Source organism: Lucilia cuprina, chromosome 4, assembly GCF_022045245.1.
Source record: "Lucilia cuprina isolate Lc7/37 chromosome 4, ASM2204524v1, whole genome shotgun sequence".
Lineage (NCBI taxonomy): Eukaryota > Metazoa > Arthropoda > Insecta > Diptera > Calliphoridae > Lucilia > Lucilia cuprina.
Genome location: NC_060952.1, coordinates 100,443,226 through 100,454,197, shown reverse-complemented (window position 1 = coordinate 100,454,197; position 10,972 = coordinate 100,443,226). Strand labels below are relative to the sequence as shown.

Here is a 10,972-nt window from a genome sequence, read left to right as displayed (position 1 = left end):
CATATAACATTTATGTTTTAGTTTTTTTCTTTATTTGCAAATTTGTAACACCATTGAAAATGTGTAAATTATAATTTTTTAATATAGACACAATAAATACACACAGTTCAAAAGAAAAATAAAAATATCGATATTCAAAAACAGTTTCCTATCTTTATCGACACTTTCTAATGCAGCTTCAATCATAACTGGGGCGAAATTAAAATGACAAGATTTATTAAGATTAGGTTGTTAGTCAATATAAATGTTAACTTAAAAATTTACAAAGAATCGTCGTTCTTCAAATAAATCATAAGATTACTCTGCATTTCGTTACGCAAATTTATTCAATGCCTTATGGTTGTGCATATTCTGCATTACGATCGCAACTGTGTAATTCTAATTTGTTCTTTTACAGAATCGAACTGCAGAATAGGGGCAACAAAATTTAAATAAAACAACTTTTAATATTTTATACATAGAATTTTGATTGTTTACAAAAAAAAAAAAACAAACAAAAAACTCACATAACATAATTTTTGATAAAAACAAGCTTAAATTTGTCTAAAGATTTATTTTGAAGTCATGCCGGGAACTCTATAAAGAAACTCCCCATCATCGTCATAATAACAATCATTCGCACGGTACGTAGCTCCTTTACGCCATAGCTTTCGTGGTATATGTATACGCCTAAAACACAAAAAATAAATGTTATCGATTATGTTTTTTTACGTCATATTATCTTTCATTATATGTTTAATTCTTTTTCTAAAAATCTGTTATAATTATTGCTGTAGTACCTTTTTATTATAACTATACATATATGGCCTAAAAGCTGATCATTACACAATTCGGCAGTGTTTTTAATTTTTATATAAAACATAGTTTGTAGCAATTAGTTCAGTTGTATGGGGGCTAGGTGAAATTAGACAGATTTAAACAATTTTCAATAGGCTTGTCCTTGTGTCGAAAAACATATGAAGGTTGCGTTAAAATTTCATGAAAAGTGTGGCGGCGGACGGACATGTATTTATCGATTCTGAAAGTGATTCTGAGTCTATCGGTATACTTTAGTGGGTTTCGCACCAATATTTTCGTGAATTACAAAAATCACCGCAAACTCATAATACCTTCCAATATAGTGGACATAAATACAAAAAAATCATGTTAATAAAACTTATTTTTAATAAGTTATTAGATTATCTCTTAATTTTTAATGGAATTTGTTATTTGCAGATTCGCTTGAAGTTAGGAAGGCATTTAGAATGATTTAGTTGTATTAGCACAATAATTGAAAAAGTCATGAAATTACAATTACTTTGTACTACTGCTTTTGTTTGCTGGGAAGTTACAACCTTTAATATGTGGCTATATACCATGATGATATACTAGTAGCGTGAAACTTACTCTTTTGTTGTACTCATGCCATAACGCTTTTTGTCAACTTCGTTGATAACGACTTCATTCGAGACAAATTTTTCTGTATAATCGAACGCAGCAATAGTATTGGAAGTTATACCCTTCTCTTTAATAATTCCGGTCCCACTGCTATTTTTAAGTTTTTGAGCAGCTAATTGATCCAATGATTTACTATTGTCCTGTAAACTTTTATCCGACAAGTGTGAGGATTTTAACTGATGAATTGTAATTGGTTTTTTATTCTGAATTTCACCTAAAAGGTACGAGTCGCTTTCACTACTACCTATAGTACCACTTTTTTCTTTTGCTTTACCATCTGTTAATGCTTTAGTATTTACTTGGTCATTAGTTTTTGGGCGCAACGATGATATAATTGAAGAAAATTCGTTGCTCTTTGGTTTTTGCCACTGCATCTTTTGAAAACTTTTTGTAGGATCATGTAAAATGTTAATGTTTGGTTCCCTATCAACAAACTTCTTAAGATGTTCGTACATATCTGAACTAATTTTTCCGTTATATTCACCTTTTTTAAATCTTTCCCAATTTCTAAAGACGCTTGTATCATGAGAAAGTATTCTTTTCGACGACAGTGGACTCCAATTTGATTTTAAAATTTTACAAATCGTTTCAGCACTGGCCGGAAAACTTTCAGACAATTTTTCAACTGTCCATTCTTCTTTGTCACTTGAGTGCAAAAACTTTATTTGCTCCTTTTCAGCATATGTCAGTAGGTTCGGTAGCTGATCCTTCTTAAAATATTTCCTTTCTATAATGCGTTGCCTTATTTTATCCTTCTGTCTTTGCAAATCTAATTCATGCTGCTTGTGGGATTTGTGAGCATTAAATAAATCACTTTCCAATCCTTCGAAACCTTCGGGATCACTTTGTATAACTTTAGCCGCATCTTCTATTGCTGTTAGTTGGTAACCCAATCCTGGATTAGAGCGTTTGGCCAAACGTCTTACCATTAATAACGATGTGGTGGAAAATGTTCTCGACAGTTGTAAAGAAAACCCCATTTTTATGAACTATTTTTTTATATTATTGTCCAAATATTTTTTTGTGTTATTCTCAGGTTGGCGGTGTATAAACACACAAATAGCCAGGTTATCACACAACACGATTTTCCAAATAGAACAAAACAATAACAATGAAAAATATATAAAAAGTGCACCCTAAGTGTACCCTACAAAAACAGTGACATTTGACTGTATACTTTGTGCTACTGATGTATTATTTCTTTCATAGCGTAGAACAAAGTTTATATCAGTTTTTTAAGGAAAATGGACAAAAGTAATGGAAGTGATGTAAATGTGATTTTTCTTCTCCCTTGCACTTATAAATTCGATTGACTTAAAACATTTATTCGCTCCTCACTCATTTAATTTTTGCTTATCAAGGATGATATAAATATTAATCACAATTGACTGCTCATTATTGATCAGGTAGTGTTAACAGAGCAGGTGATTGTTTTTTGCTAATACACTTTTGATTTTTATTATTATTATTATATATTAATTCATATATACTGGTATTTTGTGGTATTTTGCATTTGGTTTACTAAAGAAACCATAAGAACGGCGAATTGGAGTACTTTGACAGTTGTGTCTACCTCAAATAAATAAATGAGTAATCAGCTGTTTAATTGACTTTACCTTGTGAGTGCACCATGCCCTGTGTTATTGTTTTTTACTTTTAGTGAATAGTGTTCTTTGTTATTATTCATCTTTTAACAACTGCTAAATAATTATGTGGCAATAATTAAATTATTTATATATTATATGTAATTAACTAATATCCTAAACATGGAGAGAAGTAGAAATGATTTAGAGTCGATAATCAATTCTCAGAAAGAGCAACTTTCTCGATATGAAAAAAGATTAAAAGGTAAATAGAAAAGGATATTATCAGTGATACCAGTAATGAAAAAATGTTGGTTTAACACCTATTTCATATCCAGATATTATAACAGCGTACAAGGGGCTACTTAAAGAAAAGGAAGCACTCGAAACCAGCTTAACGGCTATTCTAAACAAAAACGATGACAAGAACGTGGGGCCATCACCTGGTGATGTACAAGATTCTAATATGGAGCAGTCGAATGAGTTGCAATTATCCTCTAAATCGGAAGACGGTACAAAAACAGATGACAAATTTTCCCTTCAAAGCCAAATTGCAACTCTTATGAATTCATTGGCCACTTTGTCTGCCGAAAAATCGAGAATGGAAGCATCGTTTCAAGCCGACAAAAAGGTGTTGCGGGCGCAACTTCAGCAAAAGGATGAAGTAATAAATGAACTGCGAAATAACATAAAGAAAAATGAAGAACTCGCAAAAGCTGAAGTTGACGAATTCAAGGCCAAGCTGATAATTGAACGACAAGAACATGAAAAAGAGACCAATAACCAAATGCTAATGATTAGAGAACTTCAGAAACTGTATGCTGATGAGAGGCATCTTAAAGAGAACATAGAAATGCAGTTAAACAATTTTAAAACGCAGTTTGCTAGCAATGAAGCTGAAAATACACGAATATCTGAACTACAAGCGCAATTAAAGGAGGCTAAAGCCCAGATTAAACTATTGAATGGTCAAAGGAGTGGTACTGACCCTTCTTTGTCAGCCGCACAAAACAGTTCAGTATTACTGAAACAACTACAAAAGGAAATGCAACAACTAAAGGAACATCACGCAATTGCTATAAAAAATGAACAACACAGGGTTCAATTAGCCGAAGAACAATCACGAAAACTTGCTGTTCTGCACGAGAGTCGTGTAGCTAATCTTGAATCTAGATTGGCTGAATTAAGTACCTCCGTAGGGACATATGATCGATTACGACAGCAGGACCAAGAATCTATACAACTATTGAAGATGCAAATACACGAGTTAGAAAAGATGACATCCGAACATTCCAACAAATCACAGTTAGAAGGGCCGCCCCATGATCTATATAGCGATAATAGAATAAAAAGAGCAATACCTACTAATAACGATATAGCTAATATTATTGAAAATATCATGTATTTGAAGAAAATTCTTTTACAGGCAAATTCCCACTCACCTAATCCAATTGATTTGACAAACATTTTTTCTGTTGGCGCTGACCATTCTCAGTGCGAAGAGGAAATTGCTAGAGCTTCGCAACAACTGGAAGCTTCAAAATGTCAAGTAGTCGGACTTGAAAAGAAATTGAACCAGCAAAAAGATCATATAATAACGTTGCAGGAAAAAGTCAAAGATTTGAATCGCAACTTAGACGAACAAGACTTGGAGTTAAAAAATTATAACGAAAAGTTACGGGTTGCTGTAAAAGAAGAACGTAGCAAATGGCAAACTTTACACGCTGACACGGAAAATGACTATCGTTGTAAGCTTAATGACTTGGAACAGCAGTTGCAAAAACAAAGACAACGTTCCCTTCAACTACTAGATGAAAAAGAACAAGAGATTAAAGCTTTACAAACGTCATTTGAAATCTTTCATTCCACTAACCAGTCCAATATCGGCACTTCAGCGTTGAATGTTGCCAAAAATGATATTAATAATGCGACTTCATCCGAAGGTGAAACATTGGATGATGTAGTTCAGGACCAACAGACAACGTACAAGAAAACGAACATCAAGGCAAAAAAACTGTCAATGGGCGATAGTTGCCATATGTTACATTATGCCAACGAAATCGCAAGAAAGGATATAGAAATTGCTAATTTGAGAAAAGCTAAATATCAAGCAGAAACTTCAATGCGCAAAGCCATTCATGAAAAAGTTACTGCCCAAGAAGAACTTAACAATAAAATTGAATCGCTCGAAGAGCAGGTCGACAGGTGAGAAATTATTATTGCGTAAACTTCTTTATAATATTGTATTAACATTTTGTTTTTAACCATTAGACTTGAACGGTGTAAATCACGGGAAGGTGCGAATTTGGAGTATTTAAAAAATGTTATTATTAGTTATATTGTATCTAAAGACACAGACGGCAAACGTCATATGATGAATGCTATAAGTGCTGTTCTACAGTTTACACCCCAAGAGACAAAAGTCATCAACGAAGCGTTTAACAAGAAATAATATACATATTTTTAATTAGATTTAAAACATATTATTGTATAATAAATTTAACAGATAGTACTCTTCACACTACTGAAAACCATTCACAGGAAACTTGATTAAGTGGTCTTTCAATACAGCCGGAAACATGGAGAAGAACTTAAATCGTGATCCCATTTTATCTGGAAGTGTTAGCATTTCATATGCGGATCTGATTGTTGCTTGATTTTCGGGCAAGGCATTTTTCAACAATCGCTAAATAAAGAAAATCCGGTTTAAAATTAAAGTAAAATTACTAATATGGTTTTATATACCTCTAAGCGCACTTCTCCCTGCATACGTTGAAGAAATAGTCGTTGTTCAACAGGACCTAAACATAAAACTTTGTTGTCTTTTTCCGCAACTCTTTTCATTTGCCTAAAGTCAACGTCGACAGTTATATCAGCGGTGCCTGGAGCTTTCAATGGATTAAATAGCTCGTGTTTTTTGAAAGCCTAGAAACATAAAAACATTAGATATTTTACGTGTATATCTTAAAAGAGTATTTCTACTTTACCCTTAATGTATCAGATTTTTCACCAAAATGTCCATAGTCTACAATAAGGCCAATGCCACCATTTGTTTCAAAACGGTCAGCTAGTAAACTGATAATGCGATCCGATTCTAAAGAATATTCAAGACATTGTCTTGTTTCTCCAACAATGGGTTCAAATAGTTTTGATATAGGCGTTTGATTCTTTGATAAAATAAATCTGAAATCGGCTTCCTTTGTCTGTTCGTCAGCTATATCTACTAGCACCTCCTTCCATAATCCATCCTCCATTTGCAGTTTATGTACAGGTAAAGCATCGAAAAATTCATGAGCTAAAACAATGGAAAATGAGGCAGGAACATCCTCTAGTCGGGAATACCAGTAAACTTCTATGCCAGAGGCAGTCACACCTTTCTGATAATAACCTACAGCATTGCTATCGGTAGCTTCGTGAGTATAGCACAAAAGTTGTGCCTGCAATGTGCTTAGGTGTGGACTTATTTCAACAAGATGCATTGAAAAGTTGCTTCCCAGTTTAAATTGTGATAGAACTTTTAAAACATCACGTATCAATGTGCCTCTTCCTGGACCAAGTTCCACCAGTTGAAAAGGGGGTCCCCCCACTTTTTGCCATTCGCTTAAAACCCAAATAGCCACAAGCTTTCAAATAGTTATTTCAATACTAGGATAATTTCTTTCTTCTTTACTTACCTCTCCAAAAATTTGTGATATTTCCGGCGATGTTATAAAATCACCCTCACGACCAAAAACATCTCGGTTCATATAATAACCAGATAGTGGATTTATTAAAACTTCTTGCATATATTCGGATATAGTTATTGGCCCAGTTGCCAAAATTTTAGCTTGTAGATGTTTAGTAAGATCTTTATTTGTCACAGGTCTAGCTTCCTTCTCAAACGACTGCTGTGTCCGAACTTTAGTGAAAAAATCTGGGCGTTTAACAGATTTATAGCTGTAATATCTGCAGGCCTTTCGGCACACCTGTTCAAAAAATGATCTCTGCATGTCGGCACAGTTTAAGCAAATTATTTTAACCAACTATTACACAATGCACACGGTATATAGACTAAGAACCGCAGAAAAAGTAAACAAATCACAAACATATGTATGCCAAAGTCAGTACCTAATAAATGTAAACACTTAAATTTAATTATAACTATAATTTCTTTGCATTTTAATGGTCACTGCAGGGTATAATTATATATAACATTCGTATTTAATAAATGCAAACAAAATTACATATTTATTCCTCCAATTTATTTACTATTAAAAGTTATTAATCCCATATTTAGAAAAACATTTGCTTAAAAAAGAAACTCTGAAAAAGCTACGTTGTCATCACTGTAAATTGCAATTTGTTATCATTTCACAGAGTCAAACATTAAGTTTCCATTCCAAGAAGAAGCATTTAATTTTACCAAAGTTTTGCAAACATTATTATTTACATAAAAATGTCTTTTCATTTGAGTACGAAGGAACGTTTGCTTCTTTTAATAGACGATATGGAATTAATATCAAAGTATGTAAACGGCGATAGAAACAACAGATAAAGGTTTTCTAACAAAAATAAAATGTTCTTATGTATATTCAGGGAGCTGATAGATAATCTATCGCCAAAACATCAAAAAATATCGACTGCAGAACACACTGCATTAGTAGATTTGTTGGTTGCCAAAGATGAAGAGTTTCGCAAAATGCTTGAGTTGGCTGATGAACAGGCAAAGTTGGAACAAAAAATGGATGACTTGAAAGCGAAAGTAGATGTACAGGTTGGTCTATTGGAATATATGTACATATGTGCTAAAAGTAAATGAAATTTTATCGCAATTAACATTTGCAGGATCGTGAAATACAAAAACTACAGAAGTCTCTCAAAGAGGCGGAACATATTCTATCAACTGCAATCTTCCAAGCACGTCGTAAATTAGCCAGTATCAATCAGGCCAACAAACGACCCGTTTCGTCGGAGGAGTTGATCAAGTATGCCCACCGAATAAGTTCCGCAAATGCTGTTAGTGCACCTTTAACTTGGTGTATCGGTGATGTTCGACGTCCATATCCAACTGATATTGAGATGCGAAATGGGTTTCTGGGAAAATCTGATCTCAATATCAACGGTGGAGGCGTAGCCCATCAAAGTAACATGGCGGAAAATCAACGAAACATGAATGAAGTGCCAAATGCTTTTCAAAATCAGTTTAACTGGACTAATATGGGTGAATTACACATGTCTATGGGTTCCTCGGGTAATTCAGTTGCGCTGGAAACCCGATCACATAAGGAAGCTTCTCAGGATGATGTAGAAGTTATGTCAACCGATAGCTCTAGTTCGAGTTCTAGTGATTCTCAGTAGTTTTAAGAAATAAATATGTATGTAGTAATGCAAATTTTTTAATTTAATAGTTGATTTCTATATTAAAAAGTCCTACAAAAATCGATTCTTTTCTCCATTAGTATATTTTTTAATTAATGTTTTTTAAATACATACATACATATAGTGTAACTTTGAGGTAAAACGTAAAGTAATTATTCGTAACATATTTTAAATAAAGATCTTGGTTTAAGCCGATAAATTCATTTCATTTTTCATTTCATTTATTTATTTTCATAACATGTAATATAAGCCTAAGAGGCCAAAATAAAAATATTACATAGCAGTAACAATAATACCTGAATACTTAAAACTATGTATATTAATACATTAAATAATAACATTACTATAATTCATTCAATAGCTAAAATACAATTCATTCAAATTCATCAAACAATTTTATTCGAAAATTTATTCTTTACCTATGAGGCTTGGAAAAGATTTTATGAGCATTTTGCATTACCATATACCAAGATGTACATGTACATATGTATGTACATCTTGGCTACATCCACTAAAAATATTTTCTTTGTTGTTTCAAAAATTTAAAACATAAAATATTTTTTTTCACAACTTAAAGTCAATCATTCCGAGTGAATGAAACTGTTCTCTGAAGCTGCCTGTTTAAGATGGTGTTATCAGTTTAACAGCTGAATTAAAAATGTTATAAAATTGTCAAATTCTTCATTGTTGTGATAAACACAATAAACAAAAATTAAGAACAACAAGAAGATTTTGACAAGATTGGCTCTAATCATTCAATACTTGTTGATTCTATGCACGTTGTTCTTGTCTAAATGCTGCTACTTATATGGTAAAGCCTAATTTTGGCGCGTGCAATATACATACATACAACTTATTAGACAAAGTGAAAAGTTTATTGCAAAGTAAATTATTAATTTACTTTGGTTTATTGTAACAAAAAAATGATAAATAAAGTGCATATTTTATCTGTTGGTTATTCTCGATGCGATCCATTGGATTCTACGAGCATGAAAGCCAACTGCAGTTCCACTTTAATAAAGACTTATTGCGGTAAAAATATTATTGTAGATACGATGACAGCTTGGGATGGCGACTTTATTGTGAAAGCCTTAAAGGCTAATTCGCTGGAACCCGACGATATCAATTATGTGGTATGCACTCATGGACACTCAGACCATATTGGATGTAATTACCTTTTCCCAAATGCAAAATGGCATTTTGTTGGTTCGTGCATGTCTCATCATGATAAATATCCCGATTACGATTGGGAGCACCCATATTCACTCGTTGAAGGTGAAGTTGAAATAATTAGTACTCCGGGGCATACTATGAATTGTATTTCGTTGCTTGTTAACAACACTGACTTTGGAGGAACTGTTGGTGTTTGTGGCGATTTATTTGAAAATAGTCAAGATGTGTGGGATTCTCAAATATGGATTAGTGCCGGATCGGAAAACCAAAAAATGCAGAAGGAAAACCGTTTAAAGCTTGCCAAATTGTGCTCATATATAATTCCAGGTCATGGAGAGGGGTTTGTTGTTACCGATGACATTAGAAATAAGCTACAACAAGATTGCAATGAAATATTGTAAATAAAGTACACACATACATATGTACATGCAAGTGTGTGTCAATATCGAGACAGAGGTAAGTTCTGATTTTTCTAAATTGTTTCTTTTATTAAATAAAAATATCACTTGAAACCAGTGCTGCCTGGATAGACTTTTCTAAATTTATCCTTAAAATTTATGTTTTACCCCCTGGCTTTTCTAGTCGTTTTCCGCTTTTTTATTTAATCTTGAAAAGCTAATATTTTACAACTTGTATTATATAAGTTTTTGTAACAAAAGGATTGTTTATTAGAAGGAACTTTTGATTACAATTAGATTTTTTTTTTAAAATTTATACGTTTACAACTTTTAATTGATTTTCGGCTATCCTATTCTCAGATGAGCTATAATTTTAGACAAATTCATTCCAAAAATAGGCTCATCAGTGCTTATAAAAAACTGTAAAACTTTATTGTTCTTTGTTTAAGCATAACATAATTATGAATTCAAATGCCCTGCTAGATGTGTACATGATAAATATTTTATGTTATAATTACATCCAAGCTTACTATTAAATTCTGCGAGATTGGTCTTGTAGATCTAATGCCATTCTAACCCCTTCAAAAATCATTGTTTTATAGTCAGAAACGTACGACTATTTTATTACTAGTTTTTATATTGATTTTTAAGGTATGAAACGTTAGCCTTTTCTAGCCATATTTTTTAAACCTTTTAGCTTTTTCTGGCCTTTTTTAATTTTAACAGTTTATTTCGGAAGCTCCTGGCAACACTGATTGGAACAAATTGAGATCACCAATACAGATTTAATTTGGATTTGCAATTAGTACACATAAAGTATTTTTAACATTTATTAGAATCGAACTCAAAAAATTAGTTAAAATAATAAAAGAAATAGTAATCTGAACTCCTTTGGGCAACTTTTGCTATGACCAATAGATGAAAAGTTACACACATTTCAATTAAACCCTGTATTACCATAATGTCCAACTTCGACCCCCTCAAAGTTAGTCAGTTCTTGACCAATAAAACTGAAAGTGGACA

General features: G+C 32.6%; 5 protein-coding genes across 8 annotated transcripts in view; 3 read left to right on the top strand and 2 right to left on the bottom strand.

Moving 5' to 3' along the window:
* Window positions 1-33: 33 nt before the first annotated feature.
* Window positions 34-2,637, bottom strand: LOC111690250. Of its 3 annotated transcripts, none has more exons than XM_046950160.1 (3): window positions 1,387-2,637; window positions 507-669; window positions 34-404 (listed from the first exon to the last, which is right to left on the bottom strand). In XM_046950160.1, the coding sequence occupies exons 1-2, from the start codon at window positions 2,415-2,417 to the stop codon at window positions 552-554; spliced, it is 1,149 nt and encodes a 382-aa protein (XP_046806116.1). In that variant the 5' UTR covers window positions 2,418-2,637; the 3' UTR covers window positions 34-404; window positions 507-551. The 3 variants fall into 3 exon arrangements, with proteins under 3 accessions (XP_046806116.1, XP_023308470.2, XP_046806115.1); XM_023452702.2 differs by having other exon boundaries at window positions 34-414; window positions 546-669; XM_046950159.1 differs by having other exon boundaries at window positions 34-669; window positions 1,387-2,636.
* A 443-nt stretch (window positions 2,638-3,080) lies between these two features.
* On the top strand, window positions 3,081-5,570 carry LOC111690301 (GRIP and coiled-coil domain-containing protein 1). The gene is made up of 3 exons (XM_023452768.2): window positions 3,081-3,285; window positions 3,359-5,225; window positions 5,292-5,570. The coding sequence occupies exons 1-3, from the start codon at window positions 3,204-3,206 to the stop codon at window positions 5,470-5,472; spliced, it is 2,130 nt and encodes a 709-aa protein (XP_023308536.2). The 5' UTR covers window positions 3,081-3,203; the 3' UTR covers window positions 5,473-5,570.
* Window positions 5,458-7,212, bottom strand: LOC111690302 (protein arginine methyltransferase NDUFAF7 homolog, mitochondrial). The gene is made up of 4 exons (XM_023452769.2): window positions 6,695-7,212; window positions 6,008-6,643; window positions 5,766-5,945; window positions 5,458-5,706 (listed from the first exon to the last, which is right to left on the bottom strand). Exons 1-4 carry the CDS (start codon window positions 7,007-7,009, stop codon window positions 5,542-5,544), a joined length of 1,296 nt encoding a protein of 431 aa, XP_023308537.2. The 5' UTR covers window positions 7,010-7,212; the 3' UTR covers window positions 5,458-5,541.
* A 152-nt stretch (window positions 7,213-7,364) lies between these two features.
* Window positions 7,365-8,586, top strand: LOC111690257 (mediator of RNA polymerase II transcription subunit 4). The gene is made up of 3 exons (XM_023452710.2): window positions 7,365-7,523; window positions 7,596-7,773; window positions 7,845-8,586. The coding sequence occupies exons 1-3, from the start codon at window positions 7,456-7,458 to the stop codon at window positions 8,355-8,357; spliced, it is 759 nt and encodes a 252-aa protein (XP_023308478.2). The 5' UTR covers window positions 7,365-7,455; the 3' UTR covers window positions 8,358-8,586.
* Window positions 8,587-9,085: 499 nt separating this feature from the next.
* The window catches only part of LOC111690305 (metallo-beta-lactamase domain-containing protein 1), a 71,930-nt gene continuing 70,043 nt past the window's right edge, over window positions 9,086-10,972 (top strand). For both annotated transcript variants that reach the window (XM_023452773.2, XM_046950161.1), the window contains exon 1: window positions 9,086-10,007. In XM_023452773.2, coding sequence (XP_023308541.2) covers window positions 9,302-9,952 — 651 coding nt within the window. In that variant the 5' untranslated portion in view covers window positions 9,086-9,301 and the 3' untranslated portion in view covers window positions 9,953-10,007. The remainder of the gene's footprint in view (window positions 10,008-10,972) is intronic.